The 24,828-nt window shown below is 48.0% G+C and overlaps 1 protein-coding gene and 1 long non-coding RNA gene across 4 annotated transcripts in view; one reads left to right on the top strand and one right to left on the bottom strand.

The window, feature by feature from the left end:
- EMC1 (ER membrane protein complex subunit 1) overlaps positions 1-24,828 on the top strand; it is a 29,233-nt gene that overhangs the window by 1,454 nt on the left and 2,951 nt on the right. The window contains exons 2-20 of one of the 3 annotated variants that reach the window (XM_023219812.3): positions 846-970; positions 1,844-1,909; positions 2,152-2,245; positions 3,424-3,552; positions 4,732-4,858; positions 5,424-5,573; positions 5,878-6,045; positions 6,562-6,633; positions 7,007-7,069; positions 7,725-7,847; positions 8,691-8,787; positions 10,681-10,803; positions 12,790-12,989; positions 13,152-13,301; positions 14,504-14,665; positions 14,975-15,094; positions 18,459-18,596; positions 22,206-22,379; positions 22,941-23,151. In XM_023219812.3, coding sequence (XP_023075580.1) covers positions 846-970; positions 1,844-1,909; positions 2,152-2,245; positions 3,424-3,552; positions 4,732-4,858; positions 5,424-5,573; positions 5,878-6,045; positions 6,562-6,633; positions 7,007-7,069; positions 7,725-7,847; positions 8,691-8,787; positions 10,681-10,803; positions 12,790-12,989; positions 13,152-13,301; positions 14,504-14,665; positions 14,975-15,094; positions 18,459-18,596; positions 22,206-22,379; positions 22,941-23,151 — 2,492 coding nt within the window. The remainder of the gene's footprint in view (positions 1-845; positions 971-1,843; positions 1,910-2,151; positions 2,246-3,423; positions 3,553-4,731; positions 4,859-5,423; positions 5,574-5,877; positions 6,046-6,561; positions 6,634-7,006; positions 7,070-7,724; positions 7,848-8,690; positions 8,788-10,680; positions 10,804-12,789; positions 12,990-13,151; positions 13,302-14,503; positions 14,666-14,974; positions 15,095-18,458; positions 18,597-22,205; positions 22,380-22,940; positions 23,152-24,828) is intronic. The other 2 variants (XM_023219813.3, XM_023219814.3) reach the window with 2 other exon arrangements.
- LOC111547758 overlaps positions 5,174-24,828 on the bottom strand; it is a 35,822-nt gene continuing 16,167 nt past the window's right edge. The window contains exon 2 of the long non-coding RNA XR_002733214.1: positions 5,174-5,613. This is a non-coding gene — a long non-coding RNA (uncharacterized LOC111547758). The remainder of the gene's footprint in view (positions 5,614-24,828) is intronic.

Below are 24,828 nucleotides of genomic sequence, written 5' to 3' on the forward strand. Positions count from 1 at the left end.
CATTTCCGAACTGCTTACTGTTTTGGGCAACTCTGCTCTGAGCCCAGGGCCAGGCTAGGCTGATGAGGGGAGAAAGGACTCTGTTTAAGACTTTTCTTTCTTTCTTTTCTTTCTTTTTTTTTTTTTGAGACGGAGTTTCCCTCTTGTTGCCCAGGCTGGAGTGCAGTGGCGCGATCTCGGCTCACTGCAACCTCCACCTCCTGGGTTCAAGCCATTCTTCTGCCTCAGCCTCCCGAGTAGCTGTGATTACAGGCATGAGCCACCACGCCCAGCTAATTTTGTATTTTTCGTAGAGACGGGGTTTCTGCATGTTGGTCAGGCTGGCCTCGAACTCCTGACCTCAGGTGATCGACCCGCCTAGGCCTCCCAAAGTGTTGGGATTATAGGTGTGAGCCACAGAGCCTGGCTAATAAACACTTCCGGTTTTTTTTTTTTTTTTGAGGTGGAGTCTCGCTCTATCCTCCAGGCTGGAGTGTAGTGGCGTGATCTCTACTCACTGCAAGCTCTGCCTCCCAGGTTCATGCCATTTTCCTGCCTCAGCCTCCCGAGTAGCTGGGACTACAGGCGTCTGCCACCATGCCTGACTGATTTTTTGTATTTTTAGTAGAGATGGGATTTCACCATGTTAGCCAGGATGGTCTCGATTTCCTGACCTTGTGATCTGCTCGCCTCGGCCTCCTGAAGTGCTGGGATTACAGGCATGAGCCACCGCGCCCTGCCACAAATGCTTCTTATGTGTCCTAAAATGAGTGTGATGGTGATAGCCCTGTGATTTGTTCTTTTCTGGAGCATTTTGTGGAATAGTGATTTTAGCTCCTTATGTTCCCCTGTACTCTTTTCCTCAGGAGACAGCAATATGTTGGGAAGCTCAAGTTTGCCTCCTTGGAATTTTCCTCTGGATCTAAGAAGTTGGTTGTAGCCACAGAGAAGAATGTGATTGCAGCATTAAATTCCAGAACTGGGGAGATCTGTGAGTGAACTGGGAACTGTGTCTACTGGCTGCCTAAGGGATGTAAGGCTTACCATTGCCAACTCTGCCTGGCTGATTCCTGAATAAGGGACATGTTGGCCAAAAGACGCCTCTCCTAGTGGATTCTGATACTTTTTTCAGTCTTATCATCTTTGAATATTTGTATATTCCCATAACTGACCTTTGCAGTTTATTCTCTTAGCCTGAATCCTGAGTGCCCTTAAATAAGATATTGCTGCAAGCCCAGGCGAGAGGATCACTTGAGCTCAGGAGTTGCAGACCAGCCTGGGGATCACAGTGAGGCCCTATGTCTAAAATTAAAAAAATTAGTCACGCATGGTGGCGTGTGCCTAGAGTCCCAGCTACTTGGGAGACTGAGGTGGGATTCTTGCTTGAGCCCGGCAGGTTGAGGCTACAGTGAGCTGTGATCACGCCAGTTCACTCCAACCTGCGCAGTAGAGCAAGACCTTGTCTCAAAAAAAGAAGCTGCTGCAGAAAACACATTATTCTACTTTGCAGTAAACTCTCACATACCCTCAATTACCTACATTGGCTGGATGTTTTTAGGCACTAAAATAATGGAAATAGAATTTATGATCACTATTTTTCTTGTGACTTGGATGGATTTTATTAATCTTATTGTTGTTTGTTTATGTCCAGTAGTGGGGCCTGGACAGTAGTGGCTCCTCTTAACCCCTTCTACCCTCATTACTCTGTGAATGGTACTGGATCACTGCCAGTTAGCTGTACTCCTTCACTCCCTCGAAATAAAATTGGACATTGCTGTGCAAATGAAGAGCTCTTCATTTATCTCTTAGTCTTCTGGGTTGCCTCCTTCTGTTCATAGTAACGTCTAACTTTCATGTCTCTCAGTGTGGCGCCATGTTGACAAGGGCACAGCAGAAGGGACTGTGGATGCCATGCTGCTTCACGGACAGGGTAAGCAGAATCCTCCCGTGCCTCCATTGTGTGGCTGGCTCCCTGTCCCATTCCTTGGCTCCGTCATCTGTACAGGATCTGGTAGGGAAAGGAGATGGGGGACTCCTGACAGTGAAGGACAGGTACCTGTTTAACATGTATTTGCATCCAGAAATCAGAGGTGAGGCCATTGCTCACAGTGGGACCCTAGGAGGCGACAGAACAAGTGGGAAATGAGTTCACCATGATCTTTTCTTTTCCAGATGCAATCACTGTGTCCAATGGAGGCCGAATCATGCGTTCCTGGGAGACTAACATCGGGGGCCTGAACTGGGAGATAACCCTGGACAGTGGCAGGTAGGGGAGAAACTGGATTCTATCTTGACTGAGTTAAAGGATTTACCGGAACACAGATCTGCATAGACAGCAAGTCTGGGCTTGTGGCTTTTTCCCAGGGACCACTGGAGAGCCAGCCATTGAGCTCCCATTGTGGATATGCTTGCTCGGCCAACGTGTATTGCCATTGAGTGCGCGTTGTGGATATGCTTGCTCAGCCAACATGTATTGAGCACCTGTTAGATACAGTTTCCAGGTGCAGTGTTTGCGCTTGTGCTTGAATGCTGTTCCTAATTTCACTGTGATTTGTGAGTTTTGCAATGTTCCAGATAAAAGAACATAATATAAAACTTCCAATGTTTAGTTTTGTTTAAAGAATAACTTGACCTATCGTTACATCTTTGCTGAAGTTATTTTTTTTTATTTATTAGGTTTTTTGAGACATAGTTTCACTCTGTCGCCCAGGCTGGAGTGCAGTGGTGCGATCTTGGCTCACTGCAACTGTCGCCTCCCAGGTTCAAGCAATTCTCGTGCCTCAGCCTCTCCAGTAGCTGGGATTACAGGCATGTGGACCATGCCTGGCTAATTTTTGTATTATTAGTAGAGACAGGGTTTTACCATGTTGGCCAGGCTGGTCTCGAACTCCTGACCTCGTGGTCCTCCCGCCTCAGCCTCTCAAGGTGTTGGGATTACAGGCGTGAGCCACCGCGCCTGGCCCCTAAAGTTGTTCAAATGATAGGGTCATTTGTATTAGTTTATATATCTTCTGACAGTAATTCATTTGGTAAACACATGGTGAGCCCCAGGCGATGGGAACACACGGGACTGTGAGACAGCTGCTGTCATCAAGGATTCCGCTGTCCATTGGGAGGCAGGCAGGTAGCACAGTAATGACAGCAGTGTCTGATGGGTATGTGGCAGAAGGTAGGTCCAGTTGCTATGAAGTCCCAAGGGAAGGAGGGAACAGCCCTTAGGAGATGTAGATGGTTTCAGGGAAGCAAGCAGTGTGACCACGTGGTTGCGAGTGCAGAATCTCAAGTTGGCTAACAAGAGGCAGAGCCAGGTTTAGGATTCTGCTGTGTTTGACCCCAAAGCCTGTTTTCTTACCTACCAAGCAACAGTGAGTACTGTTCTGGACTGTCTCCCCCAGCCTGAGGCTCTGCAGGTGTGGGCTGCTCTCAACCTGTACTTGTGCTCAGTTTCCAGGCACTTGGGCTGGTTGGCCTGCAGGAGTCTGTGAGGTACATCGCAGTCCTGAAGAAGACTACGCTTGCCCTCCATCACCTCTCCAGTGGACACCTCAAGTGGGTGGAACATCTCCCAGAAAGGTAAGGCTGCCTGTTTACAGCCAACAGCTGCCTCGTCCTACTCTCTATGAGCTCCTCTTTCTCCTTGAGGGACCCAAAGCATTTGCTTTAACCCAGGCCTGTCTCTTGTTGGTATTGCATGGAGCGTGTTGCACTCACAAGATCTTGAAGGCTGTGAGTATGGGTGAGACTCCAGAGTATGCCTGGAGTTTCCTTTGCACTGAGGAGAACACTCTCAAACTGGGGCGCTAGGGCGAGCCATGCTACGGGAGCCACTCACTCGCTCATGGTTTTATGGTGCTTTGTGCCTTCTGACTTCAAGTACTAGTTCTGACTGAGCCTTTCATTCATATTAAGAGTTAGAACAACTCAAGAAGAGCCCAGGGTAGGCTAAGTGAGTAGGAAATGGTTTCTCAAGCTCCTGCTGGTAGAAAGCATTGAAATTGGGAAGGAACAGGAGGGAGGGAACAAGAGAAAAGGATCTACTTAGACACCCTGTGGCCATTTTCAGTTTAGAGCAGGACTCAAAACTTCAAATTCTTGCCTGGCACGGTGTCTCACACCTGTAATCCCAGCACTTTGGGAGTCTGAGCTGGGTGGATCACTTGAGCTCGGGAGTTCGAGACCAGCCTGGGCAACCCCATCTCTACAAAAAATACAAAAAGTTAGCCAGGCATGGTGGTGCATGCTTGTGATCCCAGCTACTTGGGAGGCTGAGGTGGGAGGATCACCTGAGCCTCGGGAGGTAGAGGCTGCGGTGAGCCGTGATCGCACCACTGCACTCCAGCCTGGATGACAGAGCGAGACACTGTCTGAAAAAACACAACAAAGAAAATGCTATGAGGCGGGTCATGAAATATCCGTGAGCAACACTGGCTGGATGGGAGCTGCAGAGCGCCTGGCCTGCCTGGAGGGGGCAACCTTACCCACCTGATTGGCACTCTGTATTTAGGCTTAGCGTTGCCACGTCTTCTAACTGTAGGAAAATTTAGAAATCTGACTGTGAAGTATAATCTCTTCTAAATGTTGACAACTAATTCAAATTAAGAACAACAACAAAAACCCCCAAACTGTATGAGCCAAACAAAACCTATTTGGGAATTACTAGTTTGTGACATCTGGCTGAGGCCTGGCAGCCCCTGAGAATAATCCTGTCCTGGGTTTAAAGCTGACGCTGCCGTTTCTTCTTCCCTCTCTTAGTGACAGCATCCACTACCAGATGGTGTATTCTTACGGCTCTGGGGTGGTGTGGGCCCTCGGAGTTGTTCCTTTCAGCCATGTGAACATTGTCAAGTTTAATGTGGAAGATGGAGAGATTGTTCAGCAGGTACGGGAGGGTCACAGGAGCCTGTGAATAAGGTGGGGTTGGCGGGGGACTCAATAGATTTCTTTGTACTGGGGAACAGGGAACGTGGCTGGGCAGATGCAAAAGCTACTTACGCTCCCTCATTGTCGTCACTTGCCAGCTGCCTTCCCATTAGGCCTCTATTTAAAGTACTCATATTTGCATGTGTTATCTTCTGGGGTGGCTAAAAAATTACGTGGATCTAGTCCCTGGCTGTAAGTATCTTAACGGTGCTGTGAAATCACAGTAGGACACCACATACGACAAATATGGTAGAGAAGTGCAGATCTGCAGTGTCAGGTATTTAAAATTATCGGGTTTATTTTTCCAGTGACCAGAAATCCTGATATTTTTTCCACCTTTGGAGGCTCTCAGGAGGTTGGAGGGTGGGGTTTCAGGGGACAGGAAGAATTCCTATGGAACCAACCATGAAGAATCTTTGAACTTAGGACCCCCAGTGGGATGCTGGCAGCAATACTGCTGTTGGGCTGAGAGGGAAATGTAAAAATCTTTCACGAGCTTCCTGTTAACGATGACTTTTCTGTAGGTCAGGGTTTCAACTCCATGGCTGCAGCACCTGTCCGGAGCCTGTGGCGTGGTGGATGAGGCTGTCCTGGTGTGTCCTGACCCGAGCTCACGTTCCCTCCAAACTTTGGCTCTGGAGACGGAATGGGAGTTGAGACAGATCCCGCTGCAGGTGAGAGGCTGCCACTGCTGCTTCTGGCCTGAGGCATTTCCTGTGGGGAGTAGAAAGTTTGGCATGATTCCCCCAGAGCGTCTTTCTCCCAGACTCTTCCTGAGCAGTGGAAGCGATTCAGGCCTCTGGCTGAACTGGTGTAAGGGGAAATCGGCCACTTTCTCCTTTGGGGAATTTGAACTGGAGCATTTGGAGCCACCTGCCATGGCCCAGTTACTTCCCCTGGTAAAGTAGGGCAGAGGGTGTGAGCCTCGGATGGGTCAGGGACTCGTCAGCTGTAATCCTCCTCCTCCTTGCCTTCCAGTCTCTCGACTTAGAATTTGGAAGTGGATTCCAACCCCGGGTCCTGCCCACCCAGCCCAACCCAGTGGACGCTTCCCGGGCCCAGTTCTTCCTGCACTTGTCCCCAAGCCACTATGCTCTGCTGCAGTACCATTACGGCACCCTGAGTTTGCTTAAAAACTTCCCACAGGTAACTGCAGGCGACATGGTTTGCTAGGATTCAGGACATCTCTCCAAGACATGGATGTTAGAAGGCAGTGCTTTTGAATCTGGAAACATTTGCTCTTAGGCCCAAGACTGATGACACCTTCCCTTAAATGGTTTGAGAGGGGGTAGGTAGCCTTGCAGTAGAAATGGTATATTTCCTCCTGAGTATTACAAAGGATCTTGAGAGCAAAACCAGTGCCTTCCTTAGTCCAAAGGAAATATGGGGACATAAATGAGAGCTTCCCCGTAGATAGCAAGAGCAAGCAGCATGGGACTTAAGGTTGACGTGTGCCTGCATTGGAGGTAGGGGAGAGTTCTGTTTTCAGCTGTAGATGCAACTGGGGCCTCGCTCTGCTCTTAAATGCCTGACCATTCTGCTCCAAAGTGGGGAGCCCTTTCAACTCTAAGGCCAAGGGCCTTCCCTGGAGAGGTGACCCTCTGTAAGGCAGCTGGCTAGTACTGGTCCCATTTAGGAGCTGATGCCTTGCTTTTCCCCCAGACTGCCCTAGTGAGCTTTGCCACCACTGGGGAGAAGACGGTGGCTGCAGTCATGGCCTGTCGGAATGAAGTGGTGAGTATTGAGAACAACAGTCAGCACTTGGGATTTTCCTTCCTGGTCTCTGCCAGGAACCCTGAAAATCAGAAGTCTGGGCACATTGGCCTGGTCAGTTTGAACCTAGAGGGCAGGAGGCTGTTGAGAAGTGAGGTCTTGCCTCACCTATAGAGCTTTCTGTACACCCCATTTCTCCCCAGGAACGAGACCCTAATGTGACGACCTTACTTTCATATGGGGCTATTAAGGGTTGAATAGGCTTTGTGGGCAGGGGTGAGAAATGAGCTTTGCCTTCTCCCAAGTGCTAAGAAGACAAAAACAAAAGCTTCATTTCAGTGACTGAGAAGTGACCCTTTGGCTGAATTTTCTCCTGTCCTTCTCTTTCTCATAGCAGAAACCTAGCAATTCTGAAGATGGGTCAATGGGGAGCTTTCTGGAGAAGTCTAGTTCAAAGGTAGGGTGTGGCATTGGGCAGTATGCCAGACCGAGAGACGCAGGAGGCCACCAAAGAGAGCTGGGGGCACAGCTTTGGTTAGGAGCAGGTCTTAGAGTTCCCAGCTTCAAATGGGGTTTCCTAAGTACTGTAAATTAAATGATGTTTCTCTTAATCTCATTTTACCGGGAGATTAGGAGGTAGAATGCCTAGAGTCTATTCCTAGCCACTTTCTCCTCTGGGCCTCTGCGTCCCCATTTTTCTGGGGATCCCGGCTGGCACAGTTGAGTAGTAATCTGTGCAGTGACCCTGAAGCGGAGGCATTAGCCCGTGGCTGGAGGCATACATAGGTTCCTGCTGTGGCTTCCATCTCAGCGTTTCCCTGCCTCCCGTCTTGCTCAGTCTTACCTTGCTCAGCCCTACCTCTCTTTCAGAAGTCTGCTACTCTGTACTGGCTTCCAAGACAAGTATGGTAGTTGTAATTTCATTTATTTACTCAGGTACCTTATTTCTGCCTTAGGATTTGGCTTGCTTTTCTCTTATTTTCCTTTGCATATATTTCCCCTTCTGGCCTGGCTCCTTCTCTAGGGTATTTGCCCCCAATCCGTGGACTTCCTTTGGTGGGCTTTGCTTTCGGGGGATACCTCTAGTTGACCTGTGCTGTCTGTACCCCTAGGACTCTCTGACTTGCTTCAATCAGACCTACACCATTAACCTGTATCTTGTGGAGACAGGTCGGCGGCTGCTGGACACCACAATTACATTTAGCCTGGAACAGAGCGGCACTCGGCCTGAGCGGGTGAGGCAGAGCCTTTCTCTGCAGACTGTCCTGTGGGCTTCTCAGCACATGCCTTCCTTTCCTCAGGGCCAGGTTTTAGCCATCGGGCTTGGATTAGGCTCTCTGAACATGTGTTCTAATGCTCTCTGAGCCACTGACTTGTTGGAAATCACAGTAAAGGCGGGTATTATTTATGCCAGCTCGTCATTGTGTACCAGGCACTGTTCTAAGCTTTTAACTTACATATTAATTAATTTAATCCTCCGGACACTCCCGTGAAGCGATTGTTTCTGACCTGGTTTTAAAGTGATTCTGTGGCCTGCTGGGATCGAGTACCATAGCCAGAGTCACGGAGCCAGTAAGAGGTGTTGCTGGGGTTCAGATTCAGGTCTAACCTCCCACAGCCTGAACTCATCACTACCCAGTATTGCCTCTGTGTACATTTGGTTATTTTCCTCAGCTGCTAGGGCTATGGCTTCTTTGTTTCTAAAGCAGAAAGTCTAATCCCGGCCTCCTGCTCACTTTGTGGGGTGTGATTAGAACATGGATGAATGGCATGGTACCCGTGCAGTACTCATGTTCCTCCATAGAAAGATCTGGGAGACCCCAGCATCATTGTGTTGGCACCTAAGAATATGTATCACTTTCCCTGTCTCCTGTCTTGCTCAGTCTTACTGAGCTTATTATTTACTGAACTTATTATTACTGGCATTCAGATGATAGCTACATTGTTTAGGTATCAAACAATGAATGCCATGGCTTGTGCCTCTGTTAAGTCCTAATGCTTTGACTCCTGGGGTCTGGTGCTCTCAGAGGCAATTGGATCCTCACTGACTACACTGGTCTTGACTGTGTGGCTTATAGCTGTATATCCAGGTGTTCTTGAAGAAGGATGACTCAGTAGGCTACCGGGCTTTGGTGCAGACGGAGGATCATCTGCTACTTTTCCTGCAGCAGTTGGGTAAGTAGACCTCATTCAACCCATTTTTTTTTATTTCCCCAGGCCTTCCGATGTGTTCCAGTCAGACTGTTTTTTGGGAGGCTGCAGGTTTCTGGAAGAGATTCAAGTGGAGTGTGCCCCGAGCGTTTTGTTCACAGCCAAATGTCACCTGCTTTTTTTTTCAAATTTTTTAAATTTTTAAAATTTGAGATAGAGTCTTGCTCTCTTGCCCAGGCTGGAGTGCAGTGGCATGATCTTGGCCCACTGCATTCTCCACCTTTCGGATTCAAGCAATTCTCCTGCCTCAGCCTCCCGAGTAGCTGGGATTACAGGCATGCGCCGTCACGACCAGCTAATTTTTGTATTTTCAGTAGAGACAGGGTTTCGCCATGTTGGCCAGGCTGGTCTCGAATTCCTGACCTCAAGTGATCTGCCTACCTCAGTCTCCCAAAGTGCTGGGATTACAGGTGTGAGCCACCGTGCCTGGCCTGTCACCTGCTTTTTTTTTTTGAGATGGAGTTTTGCTCTTGTGGCTCAGGTTCGAGTACAGTGGCGTGATCTCAGCTCACTGCAACCTCTGGCTTCCAGGTTTAAGTGACTCTTCTGCCTGAGCCTCCCAAGTAGCTGGGATTACAGGCATGCACCACCATGCCTGGCTAATTTTGTATTTTTAGTAGAGATGGGGTTTCACCATGTTTGTCAGGCTGGTCTCAAACTCCTGACCTCAGGTGATCCACCTGCCTCGGCCTCCCAAAGTGCTGGGATTATAGGCATGAGCCACTGTGCTCGGCTCTTTTTTTCTTTTTTGAGACAGTTTTGCTCTTGTTGCCCAGACTGGAGTGGAATGGTGTAATCTCAGCTCTGTGCAACTTCTGTGTCCTGGTTCAAGTGATTGTTCTGCCTCAGTCTCCCGAGTAACTGGGATTACAGGCGCGTGCCACCAAACCTGGCTAATTTTGTATTTTTAGTAAGAGACAGGGTTTCACCACGTTGGTCCAGGCTGATCTCGAGCTCCTAACCTCAGGTGATCTGCCTGCCTTGGCCTCCCAAAGTGCTGGGATTACAGTGTGAGCCATCACGCCCGGCCCTTGTCACCTGCTTTTGAAGAATAACTTGGCCTCCTTGGTGGGATACATAACTTTCCTCCCTTGACTTATTGATTCCAGCCCCTTGCTCTGCCATTTCTCCTTTTATGCAAGAGCTTGTAGTAATCCCTGACTCAGCGAGAAGAGTCTCTTTAGAACATCTGGGAGGCAACCTTAGCTTTTTTTTTTTGAGACAGGGTCTCACTGTTGCCCAGTCTGGAGTGCAGTGGCACGATCATGGCTTCACTGTAGCCTCAATCTCCCGAGATCAAGTGATCTTCCCACCTCAGCCTCCCAAGTAGCTGTGACTACAGGCGCTTACCACCATGCCTGGCTAATTTTTTGATATTTACTTATTTTTATTTATTTATTTATTTTTTGAGATGGAATCTCACTCTGTTGCCCAGGCTGGAGTGCAGTGGCGTGATCTCGGCTCACTGCAAGCTCCACTTTCTGGGTTCACGCCATTCTCTTGCCTCAGCCTCCCGAGTAGGTGGGACTGCAGGTGCCCACCACCACGCTCAGCTAACTTTTTATATTTTTAGTAGAGATGGGGTTTCACCATGTTAGCCAGGATGGTCTCAATCTCCTGACCTTGTGATCTGCCTCCCTCGGCCTCCCAAAGTGCTGGGATTATAGGCGTGAGCCACCTCATCTGGCCCTGATATTTATTTTTTGTTGAGATAAGGTTTTGCCCTGTTGTCCAGGCTGATCTCAAATTCCTGGGCTCAAGAGATTCGCCCACCTTGGCCTCCCAGAGTGCTGGGATTACAGGCATGAGCCACTGTGCCCAGCTCCAGGCTTAGCTTTGTAAAAATGTTTCCTGTAGCAGGGAAGGTGGTGCTTTGGAGCCGTGAGGAGTCCCTGGCAGAAGTGGTGTGCCTAGAGATGGTGGACCTCCCCCTGACTGGGGCACAGGCCGAGCTGGAAGGAGAATTTGGCAAAAAGGCAGGTATGAACCTAAGAGGTTGGAGCTGCAGAGTTGCTGGAGGGGTCAGTCTGGAAATGACCACAAGAGACACCGTGTCATGCATCTCCGGCTTCCTGGGCTTGGCAGATTGCTAGTCTTTTCTGAACGAGCTCTGTGATGATGTTCCAGTGCATTTGTGGCCATGTGGTTTATGAAACCGTTCTTTTCTGTGAAAGAACGAACTGTGAATCCTTCTAGGGAAAGCTAGGGAAAAATCCCTCTGGGGAAAGCTGAGGGAAAAAAGTCTTTTTTTTTTTTTCTTTTTTTGAGACAGTCTTGCTCTGTCACCCAGGCTGGAGTGTAGTGCCGTAGTCTTGGCTCACTGCCATCCATCTCCGTCTCCCGGGTTTAAGCAGTTCTCCTGCCACAGCCTCCTGAGTAGCTGGGTTTACAGGTGTGCGCCACCACGTCTGGTTAATTTTTGTATTTTTAGTAGAGACAGGGTTTCACCATGTTGGTCAGGCTGGTCTTGAACTCCTGACCTCATGATCTGCCCACCTTGGCCTCCCAAAGTGTTGGGATTACAGGTGTGAGCCACTGCGCCTGGGGGGGAATAAAGTCTTATCTTGGTATAGTAATAGCTACCATTGCCTGTGTACTAAAAATTTACCAGGCACTGTATACTCATTGTCCCTAAAGCAGCAACCACATCTGTCTGGAGACACGATTGGGTTGATCTGGGTATTGTGGAAATAGCCCAGTGCCCTGTAAAGCTGGTCATGGTCCCAACTGCCTAGATGAACTTGATTCACTCTGCTCTGATTCAGTCCTGCCCCCTACCCTCTCTCTTCTGTCCATTCATCCAGCTCTCCAACAGATAGCTATTGAGGGCCTGCTGTGGATCAGGCACTCTGCTAGGCAATGCACATTTTCTTAAGCTGAGGATTAATTTGACTTTACTGTTTATTTCTGCTGCCTGGATCCAGCGATTCAAGGTAAAACCTGCTTCTTGCTGCCTTGTTGCTCGTTGCCCGCTCACATGGCTAGCTTTTGGTTAATTGTTTTTCTTCCTAGCTTGGACCAATGAGGTACATCCTTGGGGTGTGTGTGTGTTGACTGCCATGCTTGTGACTTGTCCTGTTGCTTCTCACTTCTATTCCTTGAGCAGAGGTGGGTGGAAAATAAGATAAGCAAAGGTTCTGCTCCCTTTTTAGTAAGTGCTTACCATGTACCACGCACCACGCTAAATCCTTGATGTACATCGTATGATGTAATTTTCCAACAATCCAGTGGGTTACATGCCACTTTACAGATGAGGAACCGGAAGCAAGAAGGTGAAGTACCTTTCTCAGGGTTGCCCCATAGTGAGTGGTGAAGCTGGGATCTTAATTTGGTCCTGGCAGATTCCAGAGACCATGCTCTTTACCTTGCTTCCTTGCATCTGTTTCCAAATCTGTGGTCTCCAATGAGGAGATCTGGAGGGCAGTGGCTTCACTGATGGAATCAGGGAAAGAGTGAATGATGGTCCTGGGAACTCGTTGCAAGTATGTCTGTTGGGTGCAGGTTAAACAGTTGACAAAGTAGTAATGAAGCAGTGGGAAATGGAAGTACCTGCTCATGATACACATTCATTGACCTGCACCCTCCGCCCCCACACTCACACCTCTTCTGGCTTTGTCATGGCACCCAGAAACCTTCCTCTGGCATCTTGGATGTGGGGCTGTGGTGGAGACACTCAAAGCATGGCTGCCTCCTGCATGTCTAATCCCTGACCTCCTAGTCTATTCCAAGATTCCAGCTGGGTTTAGTTGTAAGAGCCAGTTAAGTAGTTTTTGGAAGCTCCTGCCTGAGCCTTACCTGAGTGTGAGACTGTTGGCATCAGATATAGGACTGCCCTTTGGGCTTGTGGCCTAGAGTGTGGACTTTACCACTCCATAGGAGAGGCAGAGATTCCTCATTAGGAAAAGCATGTACCTCCTTCTGGACCCCTAGTCTGATGTAGAGTGTGTTACTTTTCCTTTATACCAGATGGCTTGCTGGGGATGTTCCTGAAACGCCTCTCGTCTCAGCTTATCCTGCTGCAAGCATGGACTTCCCACCTTTGGAAAATGTTTTACGATGCTCGGAAGCCCCGAAGTCAGATTAAGAATGAGATCAACATTGACACCCTGGCCAGAGATGAATTCAACCTCCAGAAGATGATGGTGATGGTAACAGCCTCAGGCAAGGTGAGTGTGGTTTAGACTCCAATTACTGAACTTTTTCAAGTTCTGAGGGTGAGGAACAAAAAGCCTTTGGTGGGGGATGACACTGGTTCTAGTTTTCAAGGACAGACTCAGTTCTTTGGTTTCTCTTTCTAGTAGTGAGCCAAGTATTTGTTTATCTTGCAGCTTTTTGGCATTGAGAGCAGCTCTGGCACCATCTTGTGGAAACAGTATCTACCCAATGTCAAGCCAGACTCCTCCTTTAAACTGATGGTCCAGAGAACTACTGCTCATTTCCCCCACCCCCCACAGTGTACCCTGCTGGTGAAGGACAAGGTGAGGCATCCAGCTCTAACTTGAGCCAGACTCAGAGTGGCTTTTTTTGCTATTTTGTAACTTAAATTGCTCCTAGGCCCTTGGAATTATGTGAGTTAATGAGGCACATTCAGGGGTTAGAACTCTTGTTTCTTCTAGTTTCATGCCTGGGTGAAGGAACCAGCCAGCACTGATGTGGAATTGTTTAGAAAGTGGGTGTGACTTCACCAGCTACATGGGGAGCCAGCTCTCCTCTTTTCTAAGCATTGGCTGTTAGTAGCTGAGTGGCTGTTTTCTCTTCTCTCTTTGAGGAAGAGCAGGACACAAAGATATTTTTGTGTCTTCCCAGAATTAGAATGGATTTTTGTGTATTCATTCTAGCATAGAAGGTGGGCTTGGTAGACACTTTCTTGGAATGGCTGCCTGGTGCGATTTTGGCTCACTGCAGCCTCCACCTCCCAGTTTCAAGCGACTCTTGTGCCTCAGCCTCCCAAGTAGCTGGGATTACAGGCGCATGCCATCATGCCTGGCTGATTTTTGTATGTTTAGTAGAGACGGGGTCTCACCATGTTGGCCAGGCTGGTCTCAAACTCCTGACCTTAGGTGATCCACCCGCCTCAGCCTCCCAAAGTGCTGGGATTACAGGTGAGAACCACCACGCCTGGGCAGGTTGCTGAATTGTTACTTTGTTTTTTTATTGGTTCTTGGTTAGAACTGGCAGAGCAGCCAGGCAGTGGCTCACACCTATAATCTCAGCACTTTGGGAGGCCAAGGAGGGCGGATTGCTTAAGTCCAGGAGTTCGAGACCAGCCTGGGCAACATGGTGAAACCCCATCTCTACAAAAAATAAAAACAGAATTAGCCACGTGTGGTGGTTTGTGCCTGTAGTCCCAGCTACTTGGGAGGCTGAGGTGAGAGGATCACTTGAACCTAGGAGGTAGAGGTTGCAGTGAACCTTGATCATGCCACTGCACTTCCAGCATGGGTGATAGAGTGAGACCCTGTCTCAAACAAAAAAGAACTGACAGAGACAGTTTGACTTTTTCCTTTGTGACGTTAGCCTAGGGGACTATTCACCTACAGCCAAGAACTCATTTTCTACAAAGAGGGCAAAGACTAGGGAACCCCCACAGTTGCTAAGCTGGAGTCCCAGCTCTTCAGGTCTATCCCTAGGATTTGCAGTCTTTTCTTGTTGGTGGAGCCTGACAGTTTGCTCATTTTAGGAGTCGGGAATGAGTTCTCTGTATGTCTTCAATCCCATTTTTGGGAAGTGGAGTCAGGTGGCTCCCCCAGTGCTGAAGCGCCCCATCTTGCAGTCCTTGCTTCTCCCAGTCATGGATCAAGACTACGCCAAGGTGTTGCTGTTGATCGATGATGAATACAAGGTACTGTGTTCAGAGGGGATGGAGAACATGCTAGTGGGGTCGGGTTTGGGGCCAAGTGGTCAAACACAGCAGCCCAGAGGCGGAGTATTCTCTGCACCCAGCACATGTTTGGGCTCTGAGGCCAGCCTGAAGAGAAATGATGGCTGTGTCTACATTTGTGAAAACTCAGATTCTTAACAGAACTGAATGTAAACCCTAAACTGAATTCACTAGACTCGAGTTCTTTTAAGATTTGCTGTTTTATTCTTAAGGCTCTCTTTGATGGGGAAATTTCCTAACTCTTTCCTTGGGCTCTCTGGGTTTTTCAAGGTCACAGCTTTTCCAGCCACTCGGAATGTCTTGCGACAGCTACATGAGCTTGCCCCTTCCATTTTCTTCTATTTGGTGAATGCGGAGCAGGGACGGCTATGTGGATATCGGCTTCGAAAGGTGGGAAGGCGTGTCCTGGCATGACCCTTTGTGGATGAGATGCGGGTGTTTCCTGGCCATTTGGCTAAGAAGTGAATTATGCTACTCATTCTACTGTAAACTTAGATTAGCGTAATCCTGATGTCTGCTACAAAGTCCATCATTTGTTCATGTTTGTTGGGCAGCTACTACATGGCAGGTGTGGTTCTAGGTGCTGTGGACAGAGTGGTGCACAGTAGACCTAACCTCTGCCCTTATGGAGCTTTCATTCCACATTCTTTTTCTTTTTTTTTGAGACGGAGTCTCGCACTGTCGCCTGGGCTGGAGTGCAGTGGCGCAATCTCGGCTCACTGCAAGCTCCGCCTCCTGGGTTCAAGCGATTTTCCTGCCTCAGCCACCCAAGTAGGTGGGATTACAGGCATGCGCCACCATGCCCGGCTAATTTTTTCTATTTTTAGTAGAGATGGGGCTTCACTGTGTTGGCCAGGATGGTCTCAAACTCTTGACCTTGTGATCCACCTGCCTCAGCCTCCCAAAGTGCTGGGATTACAGGCGTGAGCCACTGCACCCGGCCACATTCTTTTTCTATAGCAGAGAGATGGGACTTTTTTTCCATTCTTGGGAGAGTAGAAGGTAGGAATGTGAGTTGAGTAATAAGTTGTACTTTTATATGAAGATGATGTTGACCAACTCATGATAGAATGTGTGCTTTGAATTTTATTTCTAGAAAGGGGGTCAGTTTGCTTTAATCCTCACATACTTGAGACCAACTCTTGTAAACAGTGATACAAGCTGGCTCTGAAGTCCAGCTCTGAAGTTCACAAGGGGCTGGCATGGCCTTGTTAGCAGGACTGTTTGGAGAAGTACTCTGTGGTGTGCCCTCACAAACGGCTCTCCCATCCTGTCCTGTAAGGCCTTTTGAGAGGCGTAGAATTGAAGAGCTTAGACCCAATTTGCTGGATTTGAAGTCTAGGTTTGTCACTTATTAACTTTGTGACCTTGGACTCTGGCCTTCTCTTTTCTTAGCTGTAAAATAAGGTGATAAGTACCTGTCTCAAAAGGTTGTTGTGAGAATTCAACACATAAATCACATAAAACTGCCAGGCACATGGTAAATGCCATCTGAGTTGGAGATGCTGTTGTTTTGAAAATGCAGTGCCCTTTGGTGACATTTGTAACAGCTAACCTTAGCATAAACGGCACTGGAAATGGTCTGCGCAGAAGACACATCCTTTACCCTTGTGAATGGAAAAAAAAAAATCATCCTTCCGAGTTAATAAAATGAGGACCTTGAAAGAGAGAGTTTTGTAGATTCAGGGGAGTGAACTGAAGTGTGGGTGTCATGAATCTGGAGTCTTGAGGACATCATCTGAGTGAACAATGACAAAGGAAGACAAAGGAGGCAGAGCTGTCTGTGGGAAGTGAGCCAGGTGTGCGCGCGAGTCCTGGACCACAAGGGAGTGTACTGCCTTTGCCCTCACTTGGTGACCTTCTTCTCGGGATGTTTTAGTGAGTTCTCATGTTTTCAAAGAAGGTTGTGGCAATGAAGTCTTATTATTAATAACTTTTATTATTTTAAAAATTTAGGTAATACATGAGTATATTCTCATTGTAAAAGAGTGCATTGATACAGAGAGGTGAACAAGCAAAATGTGAACAGACCCTTGTAGCCCCCTTTCCAGCGGTCTTCCCCTCCCCAGGTGGAAAGCCTGTCAGCAGTTTGCTGTGCCTCTTTCCACTGTCCTTGTGTATTTTTGATTCCATATCAACAGCTGTGTGGACACACATGTGTGGCTCATACTTTTTTTTTTTTTTTTTTGAGACAGAGTATCGCTCTGTCACCCAGGCTACAGTGCAGGGGCGTGATCTCAGCTCACTGCAACCTCTGCCTCCTGGGTTCAAGCGATTCTCCTGCTTCAGCTTCCCAAGACTACAGGTGCACACCACCACGCCTGGCTAATTTTTGTATTTTCAGTAGAGACGGGGTTTCACCATGTTGGCCAGGTCTCAAACTCCTGACCTTAAGTGATTCTCCCGCCTTGGCCTCCGAAAGTGCTGGTGTGAGCCACTGCACCCGGCCCGTTTTTTTTTTTTCTTACTCACATGGAATTGACCTATATTTATTCTTATGAAATTTGCTTTTTTTATTTAATGGGTTTTCTACCTCATTGTTTTGTCAACTTCAGTTTTTTATTACAGAAAAATATTGACAAAAGTGCAAAATCATGAGGTATGGCTCAGTGAACCCTCACCAAGGGAATACACTTGTGTGCCTGGTAATCATATCAGGAAACAGAACAGCACCAGCTCCTAGAAGGCCCTTTTGCCCTTTGCCAGTAACTACCTCCTATCTCCACGCCCAAGGGCTCTGCATAATTCCATAGGATGGATGTATAATAATATATTTAACCATGAGTGTTTATTGGTTGGTTTCCTATGACCATAAAGAATCATACACGAAATGTTTTGAGGTCCCTGTTAGCTTAGACATTCACTGCTGGCCCTAGTATACGAGCATCTTGGAGTTTAGTAATAAATGGTAAATTTTCCTTGCATATTTCCTACTCAGATAAACAACAGGATACTGCTGAGCATTTGCCTCCTTTCCTACTGGCTTTATTATCTATCTTTTTTTTTTTGAGCTGGAGTTGCCCAGGCTGCAGTGCAATGGCATAGTCTTGGCTCACTGCAACCTCTGCCTGCTGGGTTCAAGCAATTAATTCTCCTGCCTCAGCCTCCTGAGTAGCTGGGATTACAGGCATGCGCCACCATGCCTGGCTAATTTTTTATTTTTAGTGGAGATGGGGTTTCTCCATGTTGGTCAGGCTGGTCTCAAACTCCCGACCTCAGGTGATCCACCTGCCTCGGCCTCCCAAAGTGCTGGGATTACAGGTGTGACCCACTGTACCTGGTCTAGTATCTATCTTAATCAAACCGAGAGTTCTGAAATTTCTTCATAAACTAGATCTCTATTGCCATTTTTCTAGTTTGTTTTATTTTTGAGTCTTGCTCTATCACCCAGGCTGGAGTGCAGTGGTGTGATCTCAGCTCACTGCAGCCTCTGCCTCAGCCTCCTGAGTGGCCAGGATTATAGGTGCCCGCCACCACATCCGGCTAATTTTTTGTAAGTTTAGCAGAGATGGGGTTTGGCTATGTTGGCCAGGCTGGTCTTGAACTCCTGACCTCAAGTGATCTGCCCGCCTTGGCCTCCTAAGTGTTGGGATTACAAGTATGAGCCACTGCTCCTGGCTCATTTTTCTAGTTCTGATCTCTGTTCCTTCCTGCACAAAGGCCTCAAATAATGAACTGTAGGATGGGTCTAACTTCAGCTATTTCAGTTCTTTATGTACCCTCCTGATTACAGGCTTTTTTGTCCCTGCCCTAGGATCTCACCACTGAGCTGAGTTGGGAGCTGACCATTCCCCCGGAAGTACAGCGGATCGTCAAGGTGAAGGGGAAACGCAGCAGTGAGCACGTTCATTCCCAGGGCCGTGTGATGGGGGACCGCAGTGTGCTCTACAAGGTACATACAGCCAGCTGTCTGGTATATAGCAAGGGCTTTTGAATTAGGAAAACAAGGGCTTCAAGTCTGGCTGTAGGACTTGGTAGATATATGACTTTGAGTAAGTCATTTAATCCCTCTGAGCCTTAATTTTTGTTTGTGAAGTGGGGATAGTAATATATCCTCTTCCTAGGCTTGTTGTGATGATCACATGAGATATTCATGCCTAGCCCAGTGCCTACCATATGGTAAGTAAGCAACAGATGTTAGCTGTTATTTTTTGGACCTTTTTGTTTTGTTTCCTGAGACAGAGTCTTGCTTGTTGCCCAGGCTGGAGGGCAGTGATGCAGCCATGGCTCACTGCAGCTCTGTCGTCCTGGGCTTACACGATCCTTTCACCTCGGTCTCCCAAGTAGTTGGGACCATAGGCACATGCCATGTTAATTTTTTAAAAAGGCTGGGCTTGGTGGCTCATGCCAGTAATCCCAGCATTTTGAGAGGTCGAGGCGGGTGGATTACTTGAGTCCAAGAGTTTGAGACCAGCTTGGGCAACATGGCTGAAACCTTGTCTTTACCCCTGCAAAAAAAGTAAAAAAAAATACAATTAGCTGGGCATGGTGGTGCATGCCTGGAGTCTCAGCTACTCGGGAGGCTGAGGTAGGAGGATCACCTGAACCTGGGGAGGTCGAGGCTACAGTGAGCTGCAGTTGTGCCACTGCACTCCAGTCTGGATGACAGAGTGAGACCCTGTCTCCAAACAAACAAAAGAAAATTTTTTTTTTAACTTTTAATTTTTTGTAGAAGATAGAGATCAACCTAGGGAACATAGTGAAACCCTGTCTTCAAAAAAAAAAAGAAAAAAGCTTTTTAAAAATTTCTTATTTTTGTATTGACAGGGTCTCACTATGTTGCCTAGGCTGGTCTCCATCTCCTGGCCTCAAGCAGTTCTCTTACCTCAGCCTCCCAAAGTGTTGGGATTAGAGACTTGAGCCACTGTGCCTAGCCCAGCTCTTATTACTAGTGGTAGTACTGACAGGGCATTCTGGGGTTAAACCATAGTCGAGCCATCAGAAACTCCATCCCTGTGATCCAACACTCTAGTTAGTGTTAAAGAGAGGGAGATTGAGGTGACTAGTGGGCTGCAAAACTGTTGTGGGAGATAATGTAATCACAGTAGTAATGCACATTAATTACACCCTCTGGTACAGCAGAGACTGAGTAGAGACTGAGTTGGAGGGGGTGTCATAGACTAGAGTAGCGAGATCACGGAACTTGATGGCAAAGCCGGATCACTAAGCATGATCCAGTGCAACACAGTGCAAGCCTCTAGTTTGACTGTCAAGTTAAGACGTGGCTCTGCCATGGCCTAGCTGTTTCTCTCTTAGGCTCTCTGAGGTTCCATTTTCCCCAGTATAATGGGGATCACAGTTCACTGAAGCTTTGACCTCCCAGGCTGAAGCAGTTCTCCCATCTCAGCCTCCTAAGCAGCTGGGACAACAGGTGCATGTCACCATGGCTTATTTTCTTTTCTTTCTTTTCTTTTTTCTTTTTTTTTTGAGATGGAGTCTCACTCTGTCACCAGGCTGGAGTGCAGTAGCACGATCTCGGCTCACTGCAGCCTCCATGTCCCAGGTTCAAGCGATTCTCCTGCCTCAGCCTCCCAAGTAGCTGGGACTACAAGCGTGTGCCACCATGCCCAGCTAAATTTTGTATTTTTAGAGATGGGGTTTCACCATGTTGGCCAGGATGTTCCTGATCTCTTGACCTCATGGTCTGCCCGCCTCGGCCTCCTGAAGTGCTGAGATTACAGGCGTGAGCCACTGTGCCCAGGCAGTTATTTTATTTTCTTTAGAGATGAGGTCTTGCTGTGTTGTCCAGATTGGTCTTGAACTCCTGGGTTCAAGTAATCCTCCCATCCTGGCCTCCCAAAGTGTTGGGATTACAGGCGTGAGCCACCACACCCAGCCAACAGCAAGTATTTTTTGAGTGCTAGTTGGATGCAGGCACTCATTTACACACTGGGATATAAAATGGGCAAAATAGACAAAACTTCCTGACCTTGTAAGGTTTTCATCATAGTTGGGTGAGGCTAATAATAAAGAAAATAAATAGGTAAATTAGTGTATTAGAAAGTGACCAGTTCTATGGAGAAAAATAAAGCCGGGAAGAGGGAAAGCGAGTACAGTGTAAATTGGGTGGCTAAGGAGGGGCTTAGTGAGAAAGTAGCATGGAGTGAGTGCACTTGAGTGAGGAAGTGAGTCGTGTGGATAGCTGGGGGGAGAGCCTTCCAGAGAGAAATGTCAGAGCACTCCTGGTGTGTGTGAGAAACAGCAAGGAAGACCAAGTGACTAGAAGATGATGAGTGAGGAGGCATGTCAGGCCTGCTGAAGGCAGAGGGCAACAGGGCCAGATCACAGGCCACCACCGTGGCCTTCACTTTGGAGCACAGTGAAGAGCCGCTGGGAAGTTTTCAGCAGAGGAGTGACATCAGTGACTTGAGATTCCACAGGTTCATTTGACCTAGATTAGACTGTAGAGGGGTGAGGAGGAAAGCAGACCATTTAGGCTGTGGGATCATCCAGGTGCTGATGGTGGCTGGAGCTGGGCTGGTAGCACGGAGGTGGGAAGAAGGGATCAGGTTCTGGGTACCTGAAGGTAGAGCCAAGAGCGAGTATATGTGTATTACAGAGAAAGGAGTCAAGGATGACTCGAGGCTTTAGGTCTGAGCCACTGATGTATGGAGTCGCCACTGGCTGGGGAGGAGACTGGAGCAGATTTTAGGCAGGGGTTAGAACAGTTCAGTTTGGGCCATGTTAAGTTTCAGATGAGATATCTGAGAAAAGATACTGAGATAGTTTCTTAGTGAAGTCTGGAGTTCAAAGGAGTGTCTGGTTTGGATACATACACTGGGTATTGCCAACATCCATAAATGGTGTTCAAGCCATGAGATTGGCTTGAGATAGACCACCACGAGGGTGAGCGTGCTGGAAATGCTCAAGGCTTGAGAGCTTCCTGGTGTGTTCCACCATGAAGAAACTGGGGAGATGTGGAAGAACCTCCAAAAGAGTCTGAGAAGGAGAGGCCAGTAAGGTAGAAGGAGTGCTGGGCAGGGATGTTCTGGAATCCAGGTGGAAAATGTCACAGGGAGGTAGTGATCACCTGCGTCACGTGGTACTAGTGGGTCAAGTAAGGTGAGGGCCAAGACTTAGCCACTGGATTTAGCGATGAGGAGGGCGGTGGTGACCCTGAGAAGAAAAATATCACTGCAGCATTTGTCCCTAGGTCAATGAGTGGGCAGACCTGGATTTTATCTAGGGTTACTATATGCTATCTGAGACTGGAGAAGCTGCTTAACTACTTTGAGACTTTTCTGCAAAATGTGGACCATAATAGCTACTCTGCAAGATTGTTTAAGGGATTAGATAAAATACAAGGTACCTGGCATGGCACCCAGTACCCAATGCACATAAAACAAGTGCAGTGACGAGAAACTCCAAACAGGAAGCTCTTTTCACCAGAAACCCTGATTCCTCTGCCAGGCTGGAGAGCTCCAGGTTGGTCTCACAGCACAGGAATGGAGTGTGTGATGAGTCATCGTGGTTCTAAGGGAGCTTTTCTCTCTTTCTCCAGAGCCTGAACCCCAACCTGCTGGCTGTGGTGACGGAGAGCACAGACACGCACCATGAGCGCACCTTTATTGGCATCTTCCTCATTGATGGCGTCACTGGGCGTATCATCCACTCCTCTGTGCAGAAGAAAGCCAAGGGCCCTGTCCATATCGTGCATTCAGAGAACTGGGTGGTGGTAAGCAGTCACTACCAGGGACACAAGGTAGCTCCAGAGGTCTCCCTGCTTCCTAAGTCCTTTCCAGAAACCCAATTGCTGCTTTGGTTTTCTTAGGATCTCAAATTCCCTGGATGGCAGCAAAGTGTGCTGGTTAGGGCGCTAGGCTCAGGAATCAGACTGCCTAGGTTTGATCCTACCTCTTTCATTTCCTGACTGTATAACCTCGAACTAGTTATGTATGTGCTCTGCGTTGCACCATTGGTAAAACAGGAATAATAACAGTCACCTTCAGTCTAGCAAAGAACAATGCCTGGCACTTAGTAATGATTCAAAGGTTAGTTACTATTATGGCTTCTAAGAATCTTGAGAATTTCCTTTGTTTTGTGGTGAACTTTGGATAGCTTAGATAAAAATACTTTCTAAGTTAGTAAACTTGGTAGTAAGGAAGAACAGTGAGGTGCTAGTTGATGGTTTTCCTTCGTGGATCTGTAGCTAATTAGAAAGGTGCCTTCCAGTGCAATTTCCCTTTCCAGTTGAAGCAGCTGGGAAGCCCTGAGCTGCCTCCTCCTATCCCTGCAGTACCAGTACTGGAACACCAAGGCTCGGCGCAACGAGTTTACCGTACTGGAGCTCTATGAGGGCACCGAGCAATACAACGCCACCGCCTTCAGCTCCCTGGACCGCCCCCAGCTGCCCCAGGTCCTCCAGCAGTCCTATATCTTCCCATCCTCCATCAGTGCCATGGAGGCCACCATCACCGAGCGGGGCATCACCAGCCGACACCTGCTGAGTGAGTGCATGGGGAGCCTCTGGGATGGCTGGGTTCCCTTGGGCAACCACACTGAAGGACAGAGCAAGGGACACATTGCTGGCAGAGCCCTGGTGAACCACCTGTAAGGGAAAGGTGGTGAGGAGGGCTATATATCAGTGGAAGAGGTTTATTAGTTCATCTTTGCCACCTATGAAGGTGACCACTTCTCTCTCAGTCCTCATCTTTTTTTTTTTTTTTTTTTTGAGACAGAGTCTCACTCTGTCACCCAGGCTGGAGTACAGTGATGTGATCATGGCTCACTGCAGCCTCAACCTCCTGAGCTCAACTGGCTAATTAAAACAATTTTTTTTTTGTAGAGACCGGGTTTTGCCATGTTGCCGAGGCTGGTCTAGAACTCCTGGGCTCTGATGATTCTCCTGCCTTGGCTTCCTGAAGTGTTGGGATTACAGGTGTGAGCCATTGTGCCTGGCCTTTAGTCCTCATTTCTGATATACCACCTCTCTATTTGGCATTTTCACCTAGCTCAAAAAGTCAGTTCCTGATAGTATTCTTAACATAGCTAGCCTGTGCTGACAGGTTACAGAAACTGGCAGGGTCTGTTGCCCAGGCTGGAGTGCAGTGGCATGATCTTGGCTCACTGCAACCTCTGCCTCCTGGGTTCAAGTGATCCTCCTGCCTCAGCCTCCCAAGTAGCTGGCATTACAGGCACCCACCACCACGCCTGGCTACTTTTTGTATTTTTAGTAGAGATAGGGTTTTGCCATGTTGGCCAGGCTGGTCTTGAACTCCTGACCTCAAGTGATCCACGTGCCTCGGCCTCCCAAAGTGTTGGGATTACAGATGTGAACCACCATGCCAGCTCTAAAATCTCATCCTTATGTAACCTAAGCCCAGGACTTAGGACACAGTGGTTAACAGGTTCCTGTGTTTAGTTGATTTTACCAAAGATGTTTGGGACTCAGATCTGATAGGCACTTGGCATTACTGTTGCTTTTTTTTTTTTTTTTTTTTTTGAGATGGAGGCTCGCTCTGTCACCCAGGCTGGAGTGTAGTAGCACGATCTCAGCTCATTGCAACTTCTGCCTCCCTGGTTAAAGCGATTCTCCTGCCTCAGTCTGCTGAGTAGCTGGGACTACAGGCGCATGCCACTATGCCCTGCTAATTTTTTGTATTTTTAGTAGAGATGGGGTTTCACCGTGTTAGCCAGGATGGTCTCGATTTCCTGACCTCGTGATCTGCCTGCCTTGGCCGCCCAAAGTGCTGGGATTACAGGCATGAGCCACCACACCTGACCTATTGTATTCTTAAATATGAAGAAGCCAGCCCTATAGGCAGTTTATCAGCTTTAATCACCATTACTGAAACTGGTGCTATGATCGATCATGCTTGGTCTTCCAGTCTTCCCTGGCCACTGTACCTCAGCTGCATAAACAGCTGCGTTTGCTCAACGGGAAGGAGACTTCCCTGCTGGGGGAGGTATTAGAGGGAGGGGGCATGAGGAAATCCAGATCGCCTTCTACATTTTTCTCTTTCATCATTATCCATATCTTGATTCTAGAACTTTATTTTCTGGTATCTCAGAATGTTAAGAAGCTAGTGTCTTCAAAAGTGAGAACTTCATTCAGACCTATGCATATTATTGGATTATTATTTTTGGCTATGTAAGGGAGCCTCATTGACCCACTTTTTTGTTTT

Source organism: Piliocolobus tephrosceles, chromosome 1, assembly GCF_002776525.5.
Source record: "Piliocolobus tephrosceles isolate RC106 chromosome 1, ASM277652v3, whole genome shotgun sequence".
Lineage (NCBI taxonomy): Eukaryota > Metazoa > Chordata > Mammalia > Primates > Cercopithecidae > Piliocolobus > Piliocolobus tephrosceles.